Here is a 22,317-nt window from a genome sequence, read left to right on the forward strand (position 1 = left end):
CCCATGGACGGACGGGGTGGGGACAGTGACATGACCACTGTCCCATGGACGGACGGGGTGGGGAGAGTGACATGACCACTGTCCCATGGACAGACGGGGTGGGGACAGTGACATGACCACTGTCCCATGGACGGACGGGGTGGGGACAGTGACATGACCACTGTCTCCTGGACGGACGGGGTGGGGACAGTGACATGACCTCTGTCCCCTGGACGGACGGGGTGGGGACAGTGACATGACCTCTGTCCCATGGACGGACGGGGTGGGGACAGCGACATGACCTCTGTCCCCTGGACGGACGGGGTGGGGACAGCGACATGACCTCTGTCCCCTGGACGGACGGGGTGGGGACAGTGACATGACCTCTGTCCCATGGACGGACGGGGTGGGGACAGCGACATGACTACTGTCCCATGGACGGACGGGGTGGGGACAGTGACACGACCTCTGTCCCCTGGACGGACGGGGTGGGGACAGCGACATGACCACTGTCCCCTGGACGGACGGGGTGGGGACAGCGACATGACCACTGTCCCATGGACGGACGGGGTGGGGACAGTGACATGACCACTGTCCCCTGGACGGACGGGGTGGGGGCAGGTGGGCTACTCTGACAGCTGGCCGCCTCCCCTGGCTCTGCACAGGGGGTGGGACAGCCAGCCCCACTCACGGGTTCCACCCCAGGTCCGCGGGGTTGATGTAGAGGATGCCGGCTCTGGAGACGGTGGCCGGGGTGGCCGTCCTCAGGTGGCTGATCTCAAACACCAGCCTCATGGTGCGGTTCAAGGGGATTCGCTCGTTGCTGGCCAGGGTGAGGATCTGGAAGGAAATGGGAGCCCGCCTGGGGTCAGCACAGCTGCGTGTCATCCCTACTGGGTCCAGCGGGCGAGGAGCCGTGGGGACCCATGCCCGCCCACCCTGCACCCGGGTCTCCCCGCCCTCTAGCCCTGCCTTGCCTCCACATCCCTCTCCCCGCCTGGCACGAGGACCCCCTGGGCAGCTCTAGACACAGGAGTAGAAATGTCCAGAACTGTGGCCCTTGCGATCCTGGAAGTTCTTGCATTCCCTCCACCCGGTGAGAATCATTTCCTTCCTCTGTGTGTGTGTGTGTGTGTGTGTGTGTGTGTATGTGTGTGTGGTGCTGACATGGAACCCAGGGTCTCGTGCCAGCTAGGCAAACACCTTTCCACTTAGCTGCACCCCCAGCCCTTTTTGTGTTTAGAGACAGGGTCTGGCTTAGTTGCTTAAGGCCTTGCTAAGCTGCTGAGGCTGGCCTTGAACCATGATCCTCCTGCCTCAGCCTCCTGAGCTGCTGGGGTCACAGGTGTGTGCTACTGTGCCTGGCTGAGGGGCACCTTAAACTGCTTCAGATAACTCTGAAAACCACTTCTCCTCCCAGGCTTCGGCTGTCCTTTCCATGTGCTGCCAGGCACGAGCTGGAGGACTGTCCCTGACCTCATTGCCGCTAAGACATTTGAGGACAAGGGGCGTGTGGAACTGCGTCCAATGTCTGTGCAGTGACTAGGTGGCCTCTGCCCCTCGTGACGTTTGTGCCCATTCTGGGTCTCAGCCTTGGGCAGTGCTCAGTGTGCATGGCTGGCTGCCCTCATGGCCCCCCCTCAGGTGGCCTGGGGACAGTTCACCTTGTTGTCATCCATGACCGTGTTGAGAGACTCAATCCACATGGGGTCTATGTCCCCATCCAGGACGATCCACTTGGGGCCGTCATGAGTGATGTTGGCCAGGTCCCGCATGATGGTGGAGAACAGGCCTGCGAGGAGGTGGCTGGCTCACTCCCCGTCCCCTGCCCCAGGTGGCCTCCTGTCTGCCCTCCCCACCCCAGGTCCCGCTGTGCTCCCTCCAACCTGCTGGGATTGGGAGGGCTTGTGGGGACGGGGTACAGAGCCCCAGATGGTCACAGCCCTGTCACTGTAGAGGTGTGGGCAGCACCCGAGGGGCAGAGTGGGCGGGAGGCGGAGGTGGGGAGGACGCCAGGCGGAGTGGCTCCCAGCCTGGGAAGCCTAGGGAGGAGCTTCTTTCCCAGAGCCCAGGGACAGAGGCATGGCCACCAAACAGCCTGCCTGTCCGGCCTCGGGTTCTCTTCCTGCAGCTCCCTCCCCGCCTGGTGGTGGTCCACTGTCCTCCCAGGCTCTTTCCCTGCTCCGAGGGTGGGAATCATCCCACTGGGCACGAGCCTGCTGAGGGCCCTCTCCAGGCAGAGTCTCTGTGAATGGCACTGAGCCTGGTGACCAGCCCAGAGGACCAGGGCCACCAGGCCGAGCTTCCCACCGCCCGCTCCTGAGGCCACAGCTCCCGTTAGTTACCGTCTTTCCATTCCCTGGTCGCTGGGTTGATGATGCCAAAGAGCTCGTCACAGGTGACGGCCTTGGGGTCCAGGTCCACAGCCACCGGCTTCCTCTTCAGGTTCTGGTAGGTTTTGTTGAGGGACTTGAGGACCTGGCAAGGGCAGACGTCACTCAGGTGTGACTCGACACCCACTGCGCCCTCATCGGGGATACACGCAGCCTGTGCAGGGCAGCCTTCCTGGGACCAGTGGGGAGCCAGCCCCTCGCTGCTCCTGGATTGCTCTGGAGTGGGGTGCGGGTGAGTCAGCAGCCCAGACAACGGCTGGGGTGGAGGTGGCCTGTTCACGGGTGCAGACCGCGAGAGCTCTCGGACCCTCGGACCCTGCTCAGGTCCAGAAAAACCCACTTCATTTCCTCTTCCTTCTGCGAGCAGTGCATGCTCACGGGGAAGCACAGCAGAACAAGCAGCCTCCAGGGAGGAGACCACCCACCCCCTTGGGCCCAGAAAGGAGACTCCGAGGCCCTCTGAGGGCCTCCCCTGTGCGTCCCTGTAGGTGCAGGCCCCGCTCAGGAAACAGTTTCTGCCTTTTAAAAAGCAACTTGCCCTGAGGTCCCCCCATGTCATCAGTCTTTGGAAATGACTTTTAAATTCATTTTTATTTTTGCGACGCTGGGGACTGAACCCAGGGCCTGTGCATGCTTAGGCCGGTGCTTTATCACATCCCAGCCCTAGAAATGAGTTTGATAGCCGCACACAGTTCATCCTGTGGACACCCCGCTGACTACCGGCCTGGGTAGGACTTCCAGGGTCACCGACATTGGTAATGTCACCCTCCCCCTTGCCTGGGCAAGGAACAGGGGGTGGGGTGGGGCTGCCGGGGGGCAGGTGACTGGAGTCAGCCGGGAGGGGCAGGTCCTCTGGGACCAGGGCCGTGACTGTGCCCTTCTCCTTCCTGGCGCAGGCCCCTTGCCTTTGGGGCCAGGACACCACAATGCACGAGGCGGGGTCCCTGACCCTTGGGCCCAGCCCTCCCCGGTGTGCTGGCTGTGTCCCTGTAGGCCACAGGGACAGACCTGGGACTTGCCGCTGCCCGCGTTCCCGATGACGAACACCGAGTGCCGGACTTGTAGCAGCTCCTCCAGCTGCACCACCTTCAGCACAAAGCTGTCCTCGGCCTGCAGCCGGAGCTCCACCACACTCTGCTTGATGATCTGGGGCAGAGAGCGGGCTCAGCGGCCAAGAGACACCAGAGGAGTGCCCGACCCCCACCGCGGATGTGTTCGCCAGCTCTGCCGTTGAGGCTGCCGAGAGCCCCCTCGGCCGGAACCCCACCCCACACAGCCCGAACCCCACCACACTGCCCAAAACCCAGCACACTGCCTGAACCCCACCCCGCTCCCCCTGGGACCTGGGCACTGAAAAAGGTGGGGCCTGCAGGGCAAGAGGGGCCAGGGGGCCACCCAGGGAGGCATGGGAGACATTCTGGCCACCCCCCCACCGGGGCTGTCTTTGCCAGGGATCTGCCGGCCAGCATACAGCAGGAGAAGGGCTTGTCCAGGCGGCTCTCCAGGACAGGAGGGCCCAGGAGGGCCCACCTACCTTCTCAAAGTTCAGGTCTCGCTTCCGAGGCACGTCCAGAGCCGGGAAGAGGTCCCCGATCAGCCCCATGAACACGGGAAGGTCGTCGGTCACAATCTTGGGGATGTTGAAGTCCCTCAGCGCCCTCATGAGCACCTGGTCTTCTGCCCGGGCAGGGTCCCCCCTCTTCAGGGAGCCGGCCACCACCAGCACAGACTTGATGGCTCGCAAGCCCCAGTCGTAGTGGTCCTGTGGGGGCAGGTGGCTGAGAATGTGCCCCCACCTGGCCAGCGGGTGCTGCCAGGCTCAAGGTGGCTCTGGGGCCAGTGTGGTGGGCAGGGCGGGGATGGAGGCCAGTGTGGCCCTGGGACACGTGGAACCCTCCCGGGGCACACACCTGCTTGGAGAGCAGCTCTTTGCACAGGGTGTAGAGTGTGATGAACTTCCTGGCCAGCAGGCGGGCCTCCAGGAAGCCCTCGGCCACCAGCATGATCTCACAGATCAGCTCAAAGTCGGGGACCACCATGGCGCAGGGCCTGGGGGGATGGCGTGGGCTTTGGGCTTCTCCTCCCACCCAACTCCTGCCCCCACCTGCCCCTTCCCCTGGCAGAGCCCACCTCCCCTTCCAGGGGGCCCACTGTGCTGGTCACCTTCTGGTGAGGAGCAGATCCCAGCCCCACCCTACCCACCTCTCCTCCCTGCCCTGTCCTCTGTCCTCGCCCGATGCCCCAGGCCCTCACCACCCACTCTCCGGCTTCCTCCCATGGATGGGCAGGTATCTCCCCTGGGACCTCCTGCCTCGGCAGGACCCACAGCTTTGGAAGAGGCCTTTCCCACTGTCTGCCTGCCAGTCCCCGACCTGCAGTCCCCACCGCCTCGTCCCCAGCTCAGCCCTGCTCCTCCTCCACTGCCTCCTCAGCCCTGGGACGCTGCTCACCTTTCCCCAGGGTCACACACCTGAACAGGGCCTTCAGGTTCTCGGGCAGCTCTGTGCGTCCCGCGTACCCGGGGTTCATGGTGATGAAGATACCGACCGAGGGGATCAATCTTATCATCTCTCCCAGGAAGTTAAACGTCTTTTTCTTGGCCCGAATTGCATCCTGGACACATTTTACCTAAATGGTTGGTGCACAGACACGTCAGCATGGCAGTGCCCTAATTTGCCTGTCACTTGGAGAAGTGTCATGCAGCCTGTGACCTGAGGCAGCTCCTGTGGCTCAGCAAAGTTCCCCGGGGCGTCCAGGTTGCTGTGGTCGGCAGCTTGCTCCCAGCCCTTGCCAAGTTCTGTTCCAGCCCCAGCCCTTCTTGAATCTGTTCCCTTGGGAGGTCCTTCAGTGGCCACCCCCTCTGTGTCACAGAGCCTCTGAGACCGTCTGCTGCCGTTGACCCGGTTAAATCCAGAACTCCAGGGATCTGGTCTGCGTTTGGATTTTTGCAGAAACTGGAGAAGGTGGCTGCAAACCTCCAAGTCACCACTGGAGGGCACCCAACACCCATGGCTGAAGCCTCGCTCACCCCAGAGCAGAGAGAGCCTTTGCCAGCCAGGGGCACTGGGGCCTTGTCCCTGCGGTCCGCACAGTGGTCTCAGGTCTGGGAACACCTGGCCCAGCACCATGCCCCTCCTGCCGTTCTGTTCTTGTTCCTGCTTCTGTTTGTGCCTCCAAACACTCAGTACCTCAATCAGACTCTGCCTAAATATTCTGGGGTTTGCCAACTTGGGCGAGGGGCAGGAACACTGCTCAATGCCCCGGGGGCCAGGGGAGGGTCCCCAAGGAGGTGGCCAACCGTGCCAAGGGTCAGGTCTCTGCTGCCCCTGTTCTCTGCCGGATGGCCTCCAGCCTCAGGGCTGGGCAAGTCAGCGTGGACACAGGAGCGGGGAGGAGGGAGCCTCTGCCTGCGTTCGCTCCAATCCCACGGGCAAACCCACGTCATCAGCTCCTACAGATTAGGAGACGGGGTGCAAAGACTTTAAATGGCCCCTGTGCAGAGAGCTGGGGTTCACTGCCCTGAGTACGAGCCCCGAGCGGCCCGGCCCTCTTTTGCTGGGGTGTGGGGAGGGGTCTCAGCGCCCTCCTTGCTTCCCCCTCCTTTTGGAATCTCAGCGTGGATCCTGGGGCTGGGGCTGGCCTCAGGTGGCCTCCGAGGGAGGGCGCAGTGGCTCTTGCATCCACAGCCTCAGGACCGCTGGGGCTTCTGTTTATAATGCCTGTGGTCCGGAACTTTCCTCCACACTTGGGAGCTGGCCCAGGCAGCTGGGGCCACCTCAGGGACCAAGGCCGACGCACTCCCGCGGCCTTCACTCAAGACTGTTAGTCACTAAAGAGCCACAAACACGGCAGGAGCCTGAGCCCCATTGTGCCGGGGCCTTCGAGGGGCCAGCCCTGCTGACGAGTGCTCCTCACCTGGGCCTGCCCGCCCACCCGGGTTCTCAGGCGGGCGAGGCGGCTCCTCTGCCTTCCCACTCGGCTCTGCGCAGGCAGGCGCCCCACCTGAGGAGGGCCACTTTACAGACTGGTGATGCGACCGTCGCCCTGGGTTCTCCCAACCCACCTCGCCCCTCAGCACCAAGGACACCAAGGGAAAAGCGCCATGTCCTCGTCCAGGTGCCTGGAGAGAGCTAGAGGTCCCCAGTCACTGCCCTAAACCTGCAGTCACGCCCTCCGGAGACCCCTGAGGCCCAGGGCCATCACCCAGACCCCAGCCACCCAGCCACCCAGCCACCCGGGAAAGGCTGGCCCTCCCCATTGAGGGAGCAGCCTGGTCTCCCATCCTGGGACTCCCCCTGCAGTGAACCCCCATCGAAGCTCGCCTGTGTGTTCCTGGTCCTGGGCCCGGCTTCATTTCACCGGCCGGAAGTTCTGGTCTCTGGCATCACCCTGATCCGAGGACCCTGCTTTCTGCCTCAGGCTCTGCACTTTCTTCCTGTGCTTTCCCAGGGCGTTCCCAAAACACAGGGGCACATTCCCTCCCTCCCTCCCTCCTCCTCTTCCTTCCCTGATAAGCTCTCAGCACACTTGACTAACTAAGAAACTCCTATGCACCCTTCCAAGCCCAGCTCCTAATGCCTGCACGAAACCCTTTGTTCCTCTCCCGTTAGATTGAGCTGTTGGCCCACGGCTGCCTCCATGTGCATTTTAAGTTTGGCTCCAAGGTGTCTCCCTGCATAGACACAGAGAGCAGAGAACCTTAACATGATGCGTGACCACTGTGACCTACTCCCGTGACAGGAAGCAGAGTCTCAGCCAGTCACCCTCAGTCAACTGTCAGCGGGTGCCAGCTGTGACCAATCCAGCGCCTCCACCTCCCTTCCTTTCCTCTGGCTGTAACCTGCCCATGTGGCAGGCGGGACGGGGACCGTCCTGGCCTCAACTGCTGCCCGAGTGCAGAATCACCAGCCAGTTAAGAACTGTAAAGCTAGATTCCTGGTAGCTTCCTCTTCCAGTACCCCCCCCCCCAAGTGAAGACCCCTGCATGTTCTTGGTCCTCTAGGCCAGGTCTGTTTGCTATGTCCATCTCCGCACGCCTAGGCGGGCTGTGGGTCAGGGGCCCAGGGTGGCCTTGGGCATCTTGCCACCCCCGCCTGGAGTGATGCACATCGGCAGGAGGGTCCCTCTGGTGGCTGAGACGGCCCCAGCTGCCAGAGCGGCCAGCTACCCACCCGAGCAGAGCTGGGGCAGGGCCTACCTGCACCGCGATCACGGACAGGACTTCCACCGAGATCCGGTTGAACTCATCGAAGCAGCCCCAGGCTCCGGTCTGGGCCAGGCCCTTGTAGATGTTCCCACAGGACTAGAAGGGCGGCAAGAGGCAGAGGGCTGCAGGCCCCGCCACCACCACACGGGGCCAGGCTCAGCCTGGGGCCTCTGGAAGGCCACTCCCCACAACAGGCTCACGGGCAGAGGGCTGGGAGCCACAGGGACATCCTGCACCCCGGCCCCCCGAGAGGGCGTCCCTCCCCAGAAGGACGGCCGACTGGTTCTGCGATTCCGCTCTGCGTTGCCCCTTGTCCCCACCTTCCTTCACTGCACGCAAAGGAGGGGTCACTTCTCTAGAACCTGGGAGGCTGGTGACCGCCTTGATGGTCAGCAGGGCCAGTGGACTCCTCAGCCTCTGGAGAGTGACTCCCAGTGGTCGGGCTCTGACCACTGCCCACCTCCTCTTGCAAGAGGCTGCTGTGGCTGGGCAAAAACTGAGGCCCCCTTCTCCTGTTTGGCCCTTTGAGCTCTGATGAGACCCTGCAGTGTCCATGACCTATGGCCCTGCCCAGCTGGCCCCTGCTTCCACCCAGCATCCTGCGCTGCGCACCAAGAACGGGCTGCTCCTCTGGCAGCCTCTAACCTCTGTTAAGGCTGCGTCTGCGTACAGGGGCAGGACATGGGGTTTGTCAGCTCCGGGACCCTCTTCCAACAGGCCACACAGGGGACGCTGTAGCACACGGGCCCCCCGGGGCCCCTAGGAGCCTCATCCTCAGTCCTCACAGCTGCTGGGACCCTCAGAGCTGCCTGGGGGGCGGCCTGGGACCAGGAGCCCTTCCTCGGCCCTAGTTGGGCACCCGTGGCCCCGGCTGCCCACCTTGTAGTCCATCTGCTCGGAGCAGTTGAAGACGTACACCATGGTGCCCAGCGCTCGGCCCAGGTCCTTGGTCGTTTCTGTCTTGCCGGTGCCTGCAGGGCCCGCGGGGGCTCCACCCATGATCAGATGCAGAGACTGGGTCAGTGTGATGTAGCACCTGCCGAAGACCCCGTCCCCTCCTTGGGTGACCCTGCTGTCCTGTCTCACCTGGTGTGTGGTTTCAGCCAGCTGAGTGACAGCAGCACCTGCTCAGCCCCCGGGGGATGAAAGGGAGTGGACAGGAAGGGCCTCATGGAGCAGAGGTGCCGGGCCCTCCTGCAGATCTGGGGAGCGCCCTGCGGACACCACAGTCGAACGGGGTTTACGCCAAGCAGCTTCTGGTCCCAGTGACAAACTCACAAGGACTCACGGAACACAGCACCCACCTTGCAGGCCCTCAGAGAGGCCAGGTGACTCCCCCAAAGCCACACACCAAGGGTGCAGAGCCACAGCACCTGGCAGCTGGTGGGTCTGCCTGACTCAAGCCGAGCAGTGAGGAGCAGACGAGTGGCCGAGCGAGGGGCAGGGTGGTGGCCGCGGGCACTCACCTGTCTGTGAGGGGGGTGATGACCAGCCGCGGCGTGTTGCCCAGGTACTCGTAGGAGTACTGGATCTGGGCGTCGCAGATGTTGGCGAAGCAGTGTTTCTTCTCCTCATCCCAGCGGTGGCGGAGCTGCGACTGCCACGTGAAGGCCTGGGAGCTCTCCACCTGCAGGGAGCAGCCCTCGGTCGGACCCTACGGGCCATTTCCCTCCAGACCCACGCCACCCTTGCCCTCGCTGCCCCGGCCGGCTCCGGTGGGCACTTGTGCTGCTGGTGAGCTGCTGGGGGAGTCCCCGAGAGGGCTGGGGCGGCGAGGAGACCCCAGGCAGGGGCTGGGCCGCCCAGGGCAGGGCTGAACCTGCCTTGGCGACGATCATCCTGGCCACCACGTCCCGGGCGTGCACGTCAATGGTGCAGATGGTCATGACCTTCATCCTGTCCCCGGCACTGAGGTTCCCGATGAGCAGCGTGATGAGCGCATTCAGCTGGCTGATCTGCAGGGGGACCGGCACCTTCCCTGAGACCCGCGTGGTGCCCACCAGCTGCAGGCAGGGCCACCCAGCCCGGCTAGTGTGTATGTTCTTTTTTTGCATATAAATACCACTGTATGCAACCCAGAACAGGAGGAGACCGGGAGAAAACGTGGACAGTTGTATCGCTGTGACATGGGACTGTGGGTAAATTCCCTGTATTTTATTTTAAAAATCATCTGTAGTTTCTAAGTATCTAACCAAGAATCTTATTTTTTTTTAAATTTTATTTTTTAAAGAGAGAGTGAGAGAGAGTGAGAGAGAGAGAGAGAGAGAGAGAGAGAATTTTAATATTTATTTTTTAGTTCTCGGCGGACACAACATCTTTGTTGGTATGTGGCGCTGAGGATCGAACCCAGGCCGCACGCCTGCCAGGCCAGCGCGCTACCGCTTGAGCCACATCCCCAGCCCAAACCAAGAATCTTAAAAAAAAAAAAAAAAAGTCGTGGACTGGGCTGGGGCTCAGTGGCAGAGCGCTCACCTCGCAAGTGCGAGGCCCTGGGTTCCATCCTCAGCACCACGTAAATATAAGTAAACAAAATAAAGATATCATTGCGTCCATCTAGAACTAAAAATATTAAAAAAAAAAAAAAAGTCTGCGGTAGTATCTGGTGATTTCCAGAGGAGCTACTGGGTCCTGCACTCCGGAGGTGGGACCCTGGGAGCAGGCCACTCTGACCCCTGTGTGTGACCTTGGGGGACAGTGGCCCTGGGGGCGGAGCCTGGCCCACCTGCTTCTTGTTGTAGTCTTTGATGGCGTTTTCATAGCCCTCCTCCAGCCTCGAGAACGCCAGGCCCACCTCGGTGGTCCACCAGATCTGGGTGCAGGTCAGCGCAATCTAGAAGCACAGGGGCAGTGGCCCCGCGGTGAGCCCTGGCGCCTGCGGTTCATCAGGAACCACGCCATCCCCTGCTGGCTCTCTCCCCATGAGCTGCCATCAGCCCAGGGGCTCAGCACCTGAGAAACCCAGCCCTTAGGCAGAGCCACGGCACCGCGCCCACCCTGCTGGGTCCCGGACCTGGGCCGGGTAATCGAAGATCCACTGCTCCCTCGGCTTCTCCTCGTAGGTCACCACGGCTTCTGGAATTTCGTGTCGAAGGGTGGCACACATTCTGTCCAGCACTCGATTGAGCCAGACCTCCACCTGGGGACAGAAGCCACACTGACCTCACGGAGCCTTGAGCACATCAGTTCCAAGGATTTGCTTTGGTGTAAAGAAAAAAAAAAATCCAGAAAGCAGCTGGTGTAGTGTCCTGTGCCTCTAGACCCAGTGGCTCAGGAGGCTGAGGAAGGAGGACTCCAAGTTCAAGGCCAGCCTCGGCAACTGAGTGAGAACCTGTCTCGAAGTGGAAAGGGCTGGGGACAGAGCTCTGTGGTATACACTTGACTAACACTTGTGAAGCCCAGTTACACACACAAGGAAAGCAAAAAGAAAGGGCCCTCTGTCCTCCTCCTCGTCCTGGGCTGGAAATGTCAAGGAGGCTATGGAGCACAAAAGTGCCCACCTCAACCCCCTGGCTGGCAGCCCGGCGGACTCTGACCCTGGCAAGCTCTCTGCACTAAGCATGGAGGGCATGCGGACTGTTTCTAAGTCAGAGAACAGGGCAGAGAGCGAGGCTCAGCTTGCTCAGGGCTGAGCAGAGCTGAGGTCCCCCGCCAGCCGAGGGGCTTTGCCTTGGTGCTGCTGCCTGCTGGTCAAGGGATGCGGGGGCAGGAGGGACGGGCCACAGGACATGCCGTCCACAAGGCCTTTGGCAAGTCTTATTTGTATTTTGAAAGGTAAATGCTGTGGCTGAGGGTGCAGCTCCATGGGGGTGCTCTGCAGGCCTGAGGCCCTGGATTCCATTTCGGCACCAGGAAATCAGAACAGAGAAAGCAAAAAATAACCCTTCATCCAACTGCTGCTGTGGGCAAGGGTCCCCAAGGGGATCATGGCAGGCTTTCTGGTTGAGTGGTCAGTACGGGTCAGGTCCTGGTGGGGAGTAAGTGCCTGTGGGATCGGGAACCAGCTCTGATTGGTGGATCTCTGCCCCGCCCTGCCCCGCCCAGCACCTCCTGTCTCTTTCAGGACACTGTCCTGCACAGAGGCCTGGGTACCTCATTGGGTTCTCTCTCCCGGGTCTGATGTGCCCCTGCGGTGCTCTCTGATTTTGATGGGTAGTTGGGCAGGGAGCCTGGGGAAGGGGCCAGCCGGTGCGTGGGTGGGAGGGGAGGAGGACCCCAGGTGCTCAGGTCCACCAAACAGTGCAGCCAGTTCTCTTGGCAGGCGTGTGAAGCCTGCGATTCCGATGATGTGGTCCCCTTGGCCACACACAGGTCCCGTGACATTGAGCAGCCTCTCTCTCCTGCCCCCTCTCCTCAAGGCTCTTCTCAGGGCAGTGGGAAAGGCTGGGCTGGGCACTCTCAGGAGTCCAAGAGCATGTTCCGGTGGGGTGCAGGAGAGGGGCAGTGCGTCCCTCCTCCGAGGTGACAGGGGCCTGCTGCCACACGGCACTCCAGGTCCCACCTTGGAAGCTGTCACTCACCTGCCCCGAGAGGTCAGTCTCATGGTCAAAGTCCACATACTCGTCCTCCTTGCTGTACATCCCCAGGCCCACCTTCAGGGGCTTCTCGTCAGCACCCAGTCGGAACTTGAGCTTACACAGGCTGTCGAAGAGCTTGGACAGGTGGCGGCTCACCTGGGGCGGAGGGAACCTAGACTGGTCGGGCCGAGGGGCGGTGCCCCAGGCCCAGACTCTCCTGGGGCAGTTTTAAGGTCTCTACCCCTTCCCCTCCGTCCCCCTCCCCCTTCCTCCCCCTCCCTCCCCTCCCTCTCCCTCCCATCCCTCTCCCTCCCTCCCTTCCCTCTCCCTCTCTTCCTCCCTCCCTCCCTTTCCCCTCCCTCCCTCTCTCCCCTCTCCCTCCCTCCCTCTCCTTCCTCCCCCTCCCTCTCCCTCCCCTCCTTCCCTCCCTCCCCTCCCCCTCCCTCCCCTCCCTCTCCCTCCCCTCCTTCCCTCCCTCCCCTCCCCCTCCCTCCCCTCCCTCTCCCTCCCCTCCTTCCCTCCCTTCCCTCTCCCTCCCTCCCCTCCCTCTCCCTCCCCTCCTTCCCTCCCTTTCCTCTCCCTCCCCTCCTTCCCTCCCTCCCCTCCCCCTCCCTCCCTCTCTCCCCTCTCCCTCCCTCCTCCCCTTCCTTGGGCACACTCCCCCATCCTGGTCAAGGCTAACTAGCTGTGGCATGGCCACCTGGAGGAACCCTATGAAAACAGCTGCCAGGGACGATGAGAAGCCGAGTGGCGCAGTGGGCCCCCTGTGTGTGCCCCCAAACTTCAGGGCTGCGGTCAACTGTGGTCACTTTTCTTTCGCCTAGTTAACGCCCCCTCTCTCTCAGAGCCCTGGAGACCTTCTTCCTGGCTCCCGGTGGTTATTAGGGTGGTGGCGATGGCCGGTGAGCAGGTGTGTCTTTCAGGAGCAGTGTCCTTCTGGACCACGGCCGTCACCCACTTTGCAGAACAGGCGAAGGAGGCCCCGAGGCAGCTCAACTTGCCCAAAGCCACACAGGTGAGTCCCTCCCGGGGGGCTCCCAGACGTGGTCCCCCTGGATGGTGGAGTTCAGGCCCCCTCTAGGCGCTGCCTACCTCCACGGGGTCGTTGCCGTTGGACAGGATGTCCAGCAGGTCGGCCGAGGAGACAAAGTAGAACCGCGGGAAAGCCAGCCTTTTGGTCTCCAGGTATTCTGCCAACGCCTTCTCACACATGGCCAAGCTAGAGGAGCGGGGACGAGGCTGGTGAGCGCCACTCGTCGGGTCCCACCAGCCCACGCCACGGCAGCTGGACCCATCCTGGAGCCGTGCAGCCTGCTGGCCGACCTCCGCCTGCCCAGACAGGAGGGCACCATCCCATCGCATGGCGGTGGGTTCCCCCTGGTGAAGGTGCTCACAGCCCGTGGCTCTGCACCATCCCGACCCGGGCCTCTGCCCCCAGTGCCCCTGGTCTGGCCGCCTGGGGACCCACCTCTTCTTCAGTGCCTCGAGTTTATCGTAGAGACCTGGCTTGTTGGTGGCTTCCACCACGTTGGGAGTCTTCACTGCGTCCTCCATCAAGGCCTGGGAGGAGCAGGGACCAACCCAGGTGTCAGGAGGCCCCGCCTGGCCAAGGTAGCGGCTCCTGGGGATGCCCTGGAGCGGGCAGGCTGGGCTCACCTTGAATTCCTTGTCGATGTCGTCAAAGCGCTGGGAGTCCTCTGGGAGCTGGGCCCGGATGTCTTCCGAGCCTATGAAGATGCTCTCCAGGTGGCTCCAGGTCCTTTGGACCTCAAACCAGATGGAGATGACCGAGTCTGCCATGGACAGCTTCTGCTGCCAGCTGGTCACCTCCTTGAGGAAGTGCGACAGGTACTTGGACATCATCAGGTTCTGCAGCTGCACCTGGTTGTCCTCCAGCGTCTCCACCAGCACCTCGTCCGCCTTGAGCATCATGGTGCCCGTGCGCGGGTGTGGCTCGTGCTCGAATTCCATGGTGGTCCACGTGCTGTCCAGGGCTCTCAGCACCTTTCAGGGGAACGGGACAAAGGGCACTGAGTGTGTGGCACGCAGGGCTAGGGGAGGACTCACGGTTCCCAGGCCACGGCATGAGGTCAGGGCGTTTGTGGTCAATCCATTCACAGTCGCCATCGGGAGGGAACACCCCAGAGGCCCCCGCCTGCCCCTGATGAAGGGATAGAGGCCACGTGGGCTGTTCACACCTGGGTGTCACTCTGCCTGAGGTGGGAAGGAGGAGGTGGACCTGAGGCTGAGTGAGGGAGGCTGGGCGCAAGAGGCCACCCATGGTGAGTATGAGGACCCCACATCCAAGGGATGTCCCTCTGGCACATGGGTGATTTTGATTTAAAAACACGTTAAAGCAGGGGGTGCAAGGCCACGCTGACCTTCCCTGTGTTCCTTAAGAGCAGGAGACGAATGCCCAGGTGGAGGGTCCTCCCTGCCTCGTGCCCACACTACTGCACACGGGCATTTTACGACATTTCTGTCACGACCGGGTGAGAGAGGGCTCCTGGACGCCCCTCGCTGCCGAGGCCTCTAGAGTTGGCATGAGCGGGTCAGCGCAGGCTGCCAGGCAGAACAGGCGCTGCGGCAGTGGCTGCCCACCTTCTCCATGCCGGACTCCTTCACAGCCTTGTCCACGATGTTGCGGACCTCGTCCTCATAATTGTGCAGGTTCAGCTGCAGGAGGTCGGCCAGGGTCGTCTCTTCCGACATCTTGAACTTCACCTAGGGAAAAGCAGCGTGCTCCGCCAGGGGTCTCGCCCTCCAGCAGCAGGAGGGACGCAGCGGACACACTTTGCTCGGCCCCTCTGCCCCTCGAGGCGCCAAGCCCCGCCTTCTTTCCCTGTGGAAGCATGTGACAGCAGAGTGCACCTAGGACTCCGAGTGTGACCTTGTCTGGAAACAGGGTCTTTGTGGGTGACGAGGATCCTGGGGCCCTAAGGGAGCTGTTCACCTGCTCCCCGAGCCCTGTGGACATGCATCCTACCACGAGGATGGCTGCAAAACTTGCAGGGCCCAGTGCAGAACAGACCTGCGGAGCCCGCTGTTGGAAAACCACTGACTTTCAAGATGCTGAGAGCAGAGAGCGAAAGCTGGTGTGGCCGCTCTGAGTGCAGGGTCCCCAGGAGTGCAGGACGCTGCCCTTCCCACAGCTGACCTCAGCAGCATCAGTCCCCAACCCCTGAGCCAAGCAGCTCAGGCCAGCCAGTCCTGCAGCAGGCCAGCTGCCAGGGGCCGTCCCTCCACCCCATGGCGACAGTGGTACCTGGGTGGCCTGCATGAGCTGCTGCCAGTGGCGGTCGCGGATGGCGGGGTTCTGCAGCTCGCTCACGGCGCGCAGGGACGTGATGGTGTTTTTCACGGTGTTGTCCAGCCCCACGAAGGCATCCCAGGTTTTCATCTCCTTGTCCAGAGACCTTATGTCCTTGGCAAACTTCTTGCAGTCGATGTCCATCTGCTCCACGTTGATGTCTTTCCACTTGGTGGTCTTCCAGTCGTCAATGCAGGTGTTCACCTGCAAAGGGAGCCTGGCTTCAGTTCCTCTCTGGAGGGACGCCCAGGGGGCACCTCCGTCACCTCCCTGCACTTGCTGTTATGGAGCAAATTCCAGCAAAGATTTTTTTTTTCCTGTCTTGAAGTGCTGGGGATTGAACCAAGGGCCCTACATCTGCCACAGAGCTTCGTCCCCAGGCTCCAGTAAGGAAAGCTTAGAACTAAAAACCAGAGTTTGGGAAAGTGGTTAGATGCAAAAAAACAAAACAAACAAACAAAAAAAACCCCCCACCCAGTCGTATCATAAAAGCTGAAATTTAAAAGTTGGTCATTAGAATGTATTTTGGCAAAAACCTGTGTGGGGGCCTTGCGACTGCTGAACGTGATCCAGCTTCCTCTTACTTCTGAGAAGGACCACGTAACTTGCCTTGGCCAGGAAATGTGAGCCGTCCTGAACTTCAAGGCAGAAGGTCTTAATCGGCCATACTTGGCTTGGCATTCTCTGCCTGCCTTGGCAATCACCAAAGTGCACCATTGATTCACAGCCTGGAATTCGGAGCCAGCTGGCCCTTGACAGACAGCTGCCCCAGGGACAGCTGCTTGGAATGAGGGTGTGGAGTTCACATGAATGAGAATGTACTTTTGTTGTTTGATACATAGGGATTTGTAGGGCTGTTTGTTACTGCACAGTAACCTAGCCTATACTGACTGATGAAAATATCTTAGAAGAAAGTTCATTCTTGACAATATGAAACAAAATAAGTAAAACCACCTGAAGAAAGCCCTACCAAGAGGGTTAACAGAAGATTATGAACCCTGCCTTCTGAAACTTGGGGTGGGTTGAAGTTGATTATGAAGCTGGAAACCACTAGTCAGTGGAATTAGAGATTGTTGACACGGGTGCCTGAGGCGGGAAGGCCCGGCTTGCCCCGCATTCATGTTCCTTGAAGGCCAAACTGGGACTGTCTACAAGATGCTTGCCCTGAAGGCACCGAGTGCCAGCCCTCCCTCCACCCAGGAGTCACGGCCTTCCCAGCGGGTTCAGGCTAGCGCTGTATCCTGTGACCCCGCGACGTCCTGGCTCATTATTTCTGGAGAACTGGTTAATATTTACAGTCATCTCCTGGAGAGCGCCCCTCTGCTCTCTCCCTGGGCTGGAGGGCTTCATGATGGGACAGGGCAGTGTCCCTTTCTCGCTGGCAGCAGCTGCTCACGAGGAAGAGGCTCGAGGTCAGTCAATGGTGAAGGAGGGTCCAGGGGCCTGGATTCGCACCCTCTCTTTAGGCTTGATGGCCACAAAGCCCCTGACTCCAAGGACCCTCCTGCATGATGAGAATGGAGGCGCCTGCGACCGCTGACTGTGGTGTTTGTCAAAAATGAAAGAAAGGAAGAGGCAGAGCAGGAGAGGGGTCTCCCTGAGGGGTTCGCGGAGTTGACCCGTCTCATGTCCAGCCGCCTGTCGGAGGAGCGGAGGGTTTGGTGACTGATTCTAGAGGTCATCAGAAGGATGAGAGGAGAGCTCCAATACTTGTGGAAACAGATGAGCAAAGAGCAGAGAGAATGGCAGAAGCCCACGCGCAGACACACGCGGAGAACACGGAGAACGCGTGGGCTAAGAGGCCTCCAGCAGGGCCCGACTCCCTCGCCTGCCGAGTCTCGCCTCACCGCGGCCTTCCTGCTGCCCATCAGCCCACAGAGCTGCCACAGGAGATCCCACCTGGACTCGCTCCAGTGGCGGGTTTCCAGGCTCCTGCATGGCCTCCTCCCCCCACATACCACCGCTCCCCAGCCGCACTAAGTCCCCGCTCCCCTGCATCACATGAAAAAGGCTGTTTATGGTTTTTAACAAGTTGCCCGTTTCCCCGGTTCTCCCAAGACGGAGCATCCCTGCGGTTTCCCTTCCCATCAGAGAGCTGAGAGCCCCTGGGCGTGCCAGGGCAGATAAGCAGTGGGAGGACGTCACTGAGGTGGGTTCCCATGCCACGAGAGGGCAGGCCACTTCCCTGGCCGCTCTGGGGCATGAGACCCAGAGAGCAGACAGGCAGCTTCTCAGCGGGGAGGAGGGTGAGAAAAAGGGTGGGGGACTTTACTGGAGTTTAATACGGGGAGCTCAAGGACGGCTGGGGACGCAGGAAATCGCATACAACCCCGTAGGGAAGAAGTCCCCATGCCACCTCCGCTCCTGTGTGGCGGAGTGGCCCTGAGGGCTGTTAGGAGGACTGAGGCACGTCTGGGGACAGACACCTAGAGATGAAGCACTCGCCTGGCTATAGATAGACTATAGACTAAGTCCTACAACCTCATGAATTGACACAGAAAGCACATTTGAAAAGATGCAGGACCTATTCATGATGAACGCTGAAGATAACAGGGACAGAGAAGAACTTTCATGACTTAAAGAATCACAGCTAACGCCACACATAATAGTAAAGTGCTCTCCCTAGGGCTGGGAGTTATGCAAGAATGTTTGAACCCACCACTCTTCTGCAACATAGCACAGGAAGTTCCAGACACCACAAAAAGGCAAGAAAAAGAAATAGGAAGCCATGAAAATTGGAAAAGAGAACCAAACTGTCCCTAGGTGCTGACGACATTATTGTCTATGTAGAAAATCCCTAAGGAATCTACCAAAACCCCTAGAACTGCAAAGTGAGTTCAGTAAGTTCCCAAGGTGAAAACAAACACAAGACTTCATCCCATTTGCATAGGCCAGATCAAAGAAGAGGGAGCAGACACTTAGGACACAGTGCCACTCACAGTCCCTTCAAAGAGCACATGAACACTGAGGTGTCAACGTGACAGGACATGTAGAGGGTCTCTATGTCAAAACCACAGAATGCAGATTAAAGAAATGAAACAGGAGCCACATAAATAGAGAGACATACAATGTTCAGGGAGGGGAAGGCTCGGCACAGCGGACTGATTCCAAAGTTTCCTAGAATATTAGACAGCCTTGGCAGAGAAAGTCAAGTGGGAGGACTTCCTGGCTGGACGGGTACAGTGATCAACCCTGGGTGGTATGCCGAGGAACAGGCGTGAAGATCAGCACAACAGAACAGAGACCCCGTCAACAGTCCCACTCCAATATGCCCAGCTGAGTCAGGACAGAGGTGCGAGCCAGCTCAGGGGAGGGAGGACCCACAGCCTTTCACCAACAGTCCTGGGGCTCCAACACATCCATATGCCAGTCTGTGAGGGTCCACCTACACCTGGGGCTTCAACCTAAGTGTAAGACGGACAACTTCTTGGAAGAAGTCACAGGAGAACGTGTTTGGGATGGAGGCAACGAATCAACCTATTGATCACCAAAGGCACAATCCATGAAGGGAAAGGCTGATAAAATAGGTTTTGTCACAGTTAAAAGCTTCTGCCCTGGGACAGGCCATTGAGAGGGTGAAAAGGTGAGCTCAGGACGGAGAGGAATCTTTGCAAACCACACATCCGACCCACGGCCAGTTTCTAGATTAAACAAAAACTCTCAAAACTCAACAGTAAAAGACAAGGACAACAAGGTCCAATTAGAAAGTGGGAAAACGGATGTCAGCTCACTGCAGAGAGGACAGAGACGGCAATGAGCACACGGGAGGGGGCCCTCGCCGTTAGCTGGCAGGAACGCAGATGGAAGTCACAGGTTTTTGCAATAGACCTGGCGCGCTAGGATCAGGATGTCTGTGTCCCGCCGCCCCCCAAGCCCAGGTTCAAGTGTTCAGACCTCACCATGGTGGGTGGGCTAACTAACCACAGGGTGGAGCCCTCCTGAGTGGGATGAGTGCCCTGATGAAGGACTCCTGAGAGACCTGGCCTCTTGCACCGTGCCAGGCACAGTGACAGTGTGCCATCTATGGCCAGGAAGCCACCCTCACCAGACACTGAATCTGCCCTGACCTGGGACTTTCCAGCCTCTGAACAGGAAGAACTAACTGTTGTGCATGAGCACAGCATTCCACCTGGTGTGTGGCCGCTGCAGCTTGAATGGACCAAGACATGCAGTGTTCCTTACCTTTACAACGTTTTTAAAAAGAGGTGAGACATGAGGGAGAATGAGAGGAGGAGGAGGAGGAGGAGGGAGGAGGGAGGGAGGGGGAAGGGGGGAGGAGAAGGGGGAGGGGGGAGGAGGAAGGGGGGAGGGGGAAGAGGAGGAGGGGGGAGGGGGAGGAGGAGGTGGCAGGAGGAGGCATAGCAGTAGAGAGAGGCTAGAGGACGCCCCACCCATAAGCAGCTGGGTGCCCTGGAGGACAATCCAACCCAGGGACCCGGAGACCAGCTGCCGGCTCCAGAGCAGCCCCTTGGAGCCGGGCAGCCCCACGTGGAGCCCCCCCCCCCCCTTGGTGTCCCTGGGCCTGCCTCCTCTGCCACTCACCATGATGATCATGTCCCAGAGCTCCTTCAGCAGGCGGACCTCCTTGTGGCAGGCTTTGAGCGGCTTGTAGTCAGGGACAGTGACCTCAAACAGACTCCCGGATTTGCACAGCGCCTCCATGATGTCCTCCATGGCCGCGATGCTCTTTTGTTGCTGGGGAGGGAGGGGCCGGCGGGGGCCGTCAGGGCTGGTGCCAGCCCCCTCTCCTGCCCCTTTCCTCCACCGTGTCCTGACGCACCTGTGTCCTCCACCCCGAGGACTCAGGGCCCCAGCAGACACTGTGCTCCGCTCCGAGCCCTGGCCCTTGCTCTGGAGTACGGGAAGGGGCCACCTCGGCAGGCCTGGCCCGGGCGTTAGGCCATCTGTGCAGGTGCCTGGTCTCTTCAGAGGTCCCCTCTGACTTCCCAGGCCCCCCTTTCCATACTGTGTTTTTATCTAATCAAAAATGACGCCACCGATGCTGGCTGGCTTTGACAGTCAGAAGGTCCAGGTAGGCCAGGGAGGAGGAAGACTGCCCCAGGCCCTGGCACCAAGTGCCGACTGTCTTCGCCAGCCTCCACGCCCGCGGGTTTTCACCCTGGGATTCAACCAAGTGCAGACTGAAGATATTTGCAAAAAGGAGAGAGAACCTGGACATGCACTGACCGTGTCCAGACTTACTTTTTCCTGGTCAGTTCTCTAACTACTGCAGTGTGACGACTATTTGAAGGCATTTACAACGCATCTGGTTGATCACTAGTCTAGAGGTGACTTACGGGGGTGTGCGTGGGTTCTGTGCAAACACTGCAGGTTCCTACGAGGGACTTGGCCTTGTTGAATCTGGCATCCACAGGCCCTGGAACCCATCCCCCTGGGTACTGAGGGACGATCGTGTGTGTGTGTGTGTGTGTGTGTGTGTGTGTGTGTGTGTGTGTCTGCCACACATCTGCACAGTGCACAGCTCCATGGGACAGGTAGGGACAAAGCTGGTTCCTGAACGTGGGCACACCACCTGCACAGCCTTCCTGGCACATGCATGTCAGGGCCCAGCCTGCCCTGTCACTCACTGGAGGCCGTGGCTTTGATCACATGGCTGTCAGTGCCCCCTCCCCCAGATCTCTCCAGTGAGTTCCGCCTGGGCCCTGCAGATGGACCGCTCTGGGGGTCGGAGGGAAAGAGTGTGAGCAGACGCCAGGAGGAGGGAGCGCCCCATCCCTCTGGAAGGATGGGCCTCAGAGCTGGGCAGCAGAAGAGCAGGGCTCAGGGCAGGGGAGGCGAGGTGACCACTGGACATCTTGGCGTTTGTGTCTGCTGTAGCTCGCGTTGCTGCTGAGCGAAGCAGCCGTCTGGGCCCTGGGCACCAGGCTGGGATCAGAGGGACTGGCAGGGTTGCTGCTCTGCTCAGGGGCACCCCAGGCCCTGTGCACCTGACCTGCTCTTGCCCACAGAGCCCCAGTCTGAGTGGGTAGCCAGCCCCATGGACCTGTGAACTTCTACTGTGGACACTGACCATGGACTTGGGCAGTGGGAATGCAGTGGGGACATGTAGGAATCCTGGCATCTGGCTGGACATGGTGGGCCAGAGCGAGGAAGGGGTCAGGGATGGAAGGTGTTAGGCCCAGGTGACGAGGCCCAGCATGGGACAGACATGGGACCAGCAAGGTGATGCCAGGCTGAGGGACAGCAGGTCTGTGAGACGGCCTGGGGCACGGGCCTGAAGCACAGCTGTAGGCACTGCCACACAGCGTGGAGGCCTGTGGGGGGGCACGCCCGAGTTTGCATGTCCACATGCACATGTATGCACAATCGTGTACACACGCACACACCTACATTCATGTACACATGCACACACATGTCCACACGCGCACATACCTACATACATATACACATACATGCACACCCATACACACACGTATACCCATGCATACCCATGCACATGCATGCACACTCGCGTGCATGGCCCCGAGGCAGGCCCTGCTGAGGCTCTTTCTGGACGTGCAGGAGTGCCAGCTGGAGGAGGGCTGGGTCTGGTCCAGGCCGGCAGCCAGCTCCCCGTGCACCTACCTTGTTGAGGGCCTTGTAGGGCTCGGGGCTGCTGAAGGAGAAGGGGGCCTCTCTCCGGAACTTCTCCCTGAACTCCTGCTGCTTGATCTGCAGGAGAGCGGTGCAGACGCGCTGGCCCAGGCCCACCCCAGCCTGGCATCCCTGAGGGGCCACAGCCACTCTGCCCCCACCCCCGTGCGGCCCTGACCCCGTCACCATACCTCGAATTGCTGGCACTTGCGCCGCAGGATGCTGACCTCGTTGGCCTGCAGGGGAGCCACGTTCTGCTTCACCTGGATGGCCAGCTTCTTGGTGTTGGCCCACTGCTCGGGCAGCTCCTGCGGGGCGAGG

General features: G+C 60.4%; 1 protein-coding gene and 1 long non-coding RNA gene across 2 annotated transcripts in view; one reads left to right on the plus strand and one right to left on the minus strand.

The window, feature by feature from the left end:
- The window catches only part of DNAH17 (dynein axonemal heavy chain 17), a gene marked incomplete at its 5' end in the record, with an annotated part of 102,851 nt that overhangs the window by 52,134 nt on the left and 28,400 nt on the right, over positions 1 to 22,317 (minus strand). Inside the window, 22 exons of the mRNA XM_081270948.1 lie at positions 671 to 819; positions 1,644 to 1,771; positions 2,325 to 2,457; positions 3,381 to 3,518; positions 3,907 to 4,134; positions 4,283 to 4,421; positions 4,843 to 5,000; positions 7,570 to 7,674; positions 8,458 to 8,614; positions 9,045 to 9,205; positions 9,402 to 9,533; positions 10,301 to 10,408; positions 10,589 to 10,714; positions 12,096 to 12,248; positions 13,185 to 13,311; positions 13,561 to 13,652; positions 13,749 to 14,096; positions 14,694 to 14,816; positions 15,358 to 15,606; positions 19,945 to 20,097; positions 21,988 to 22,074; positions 22,188 to 22,304. Of these exons, the coding sequence (XP_081127074.1) occupies positions 671 to 819; positions 1,644 to 1,771; positions 2,325 to 2,457; positions 3,381 to 3,518; positions 3,907 to 4,134; positions 4,283 to 4,421; positions 4,843 to 5,000; positions 7,570 to 7,674; positions 8,458 to 8,614; positions 9,045 to 9,205; positions 9,402 to 9,533; positions 10,301 to 10,408; positions 10,589 to 10,714; positions 12,096 to 12,248; positions 13,185 to 13,311; positions 13,561 to 13,652; positions 13,749 to 14,096; positions 14,694 to 14,816; positions 15,358 to 15,606; positions 19,945 to 20,097; positions 21,988 to 22,074; positions 22,188 to 22,304 (3,311 nt within the window). The remainder of the gene's footprint in view (positions 1 to 670; positions 820 to 1,643; positions 1,772 to 2,324; positions 2,458 to 3,380; positions 3,519 to 3,906; positions 4,135 to 4,282; positions 4,422 to 4,842; positions 5,001 to 7,569; positions 7,675 to 8,457; positions 8,615 to 9,044; positions 9,206 to 9,401; positions 9,534 to 10,300; positions 10,409 to 10,588; positions 10,715 to 12,095; positions 12,249 to 13,184; positions 13,312 to 13,560; positions 13,653 to 13,748; positions 14,097 to 14,693; positions 14,817 to 15,357; positions 15,607 to 19,944; positions 20,098 to 21,987; positions 22,075 to 22,187; positions 22,305 to 22,317) is intronic.
- Positions 1 to 22,317, plus strand: part of LOC308635983 — a 59,777-nt gene that overhangs the window by 29,320 nt on the left and 8,140 nt on the right. The window lies entirely within an intron of this gene.

The sequence above is a fragment of the Spermophilus citellus genome, assembly GCF_964194105.1.
Source record: "Spermophilus citellus genome assembly, chromosome: 17".
Classification (NCBI taxonomy): domain Eukaryota; kingdom Metazoa; phylum Chordata; class Mammalia; order Rodentia; family Sciuridae; genus Spermophilus; species Spermophilus citellus.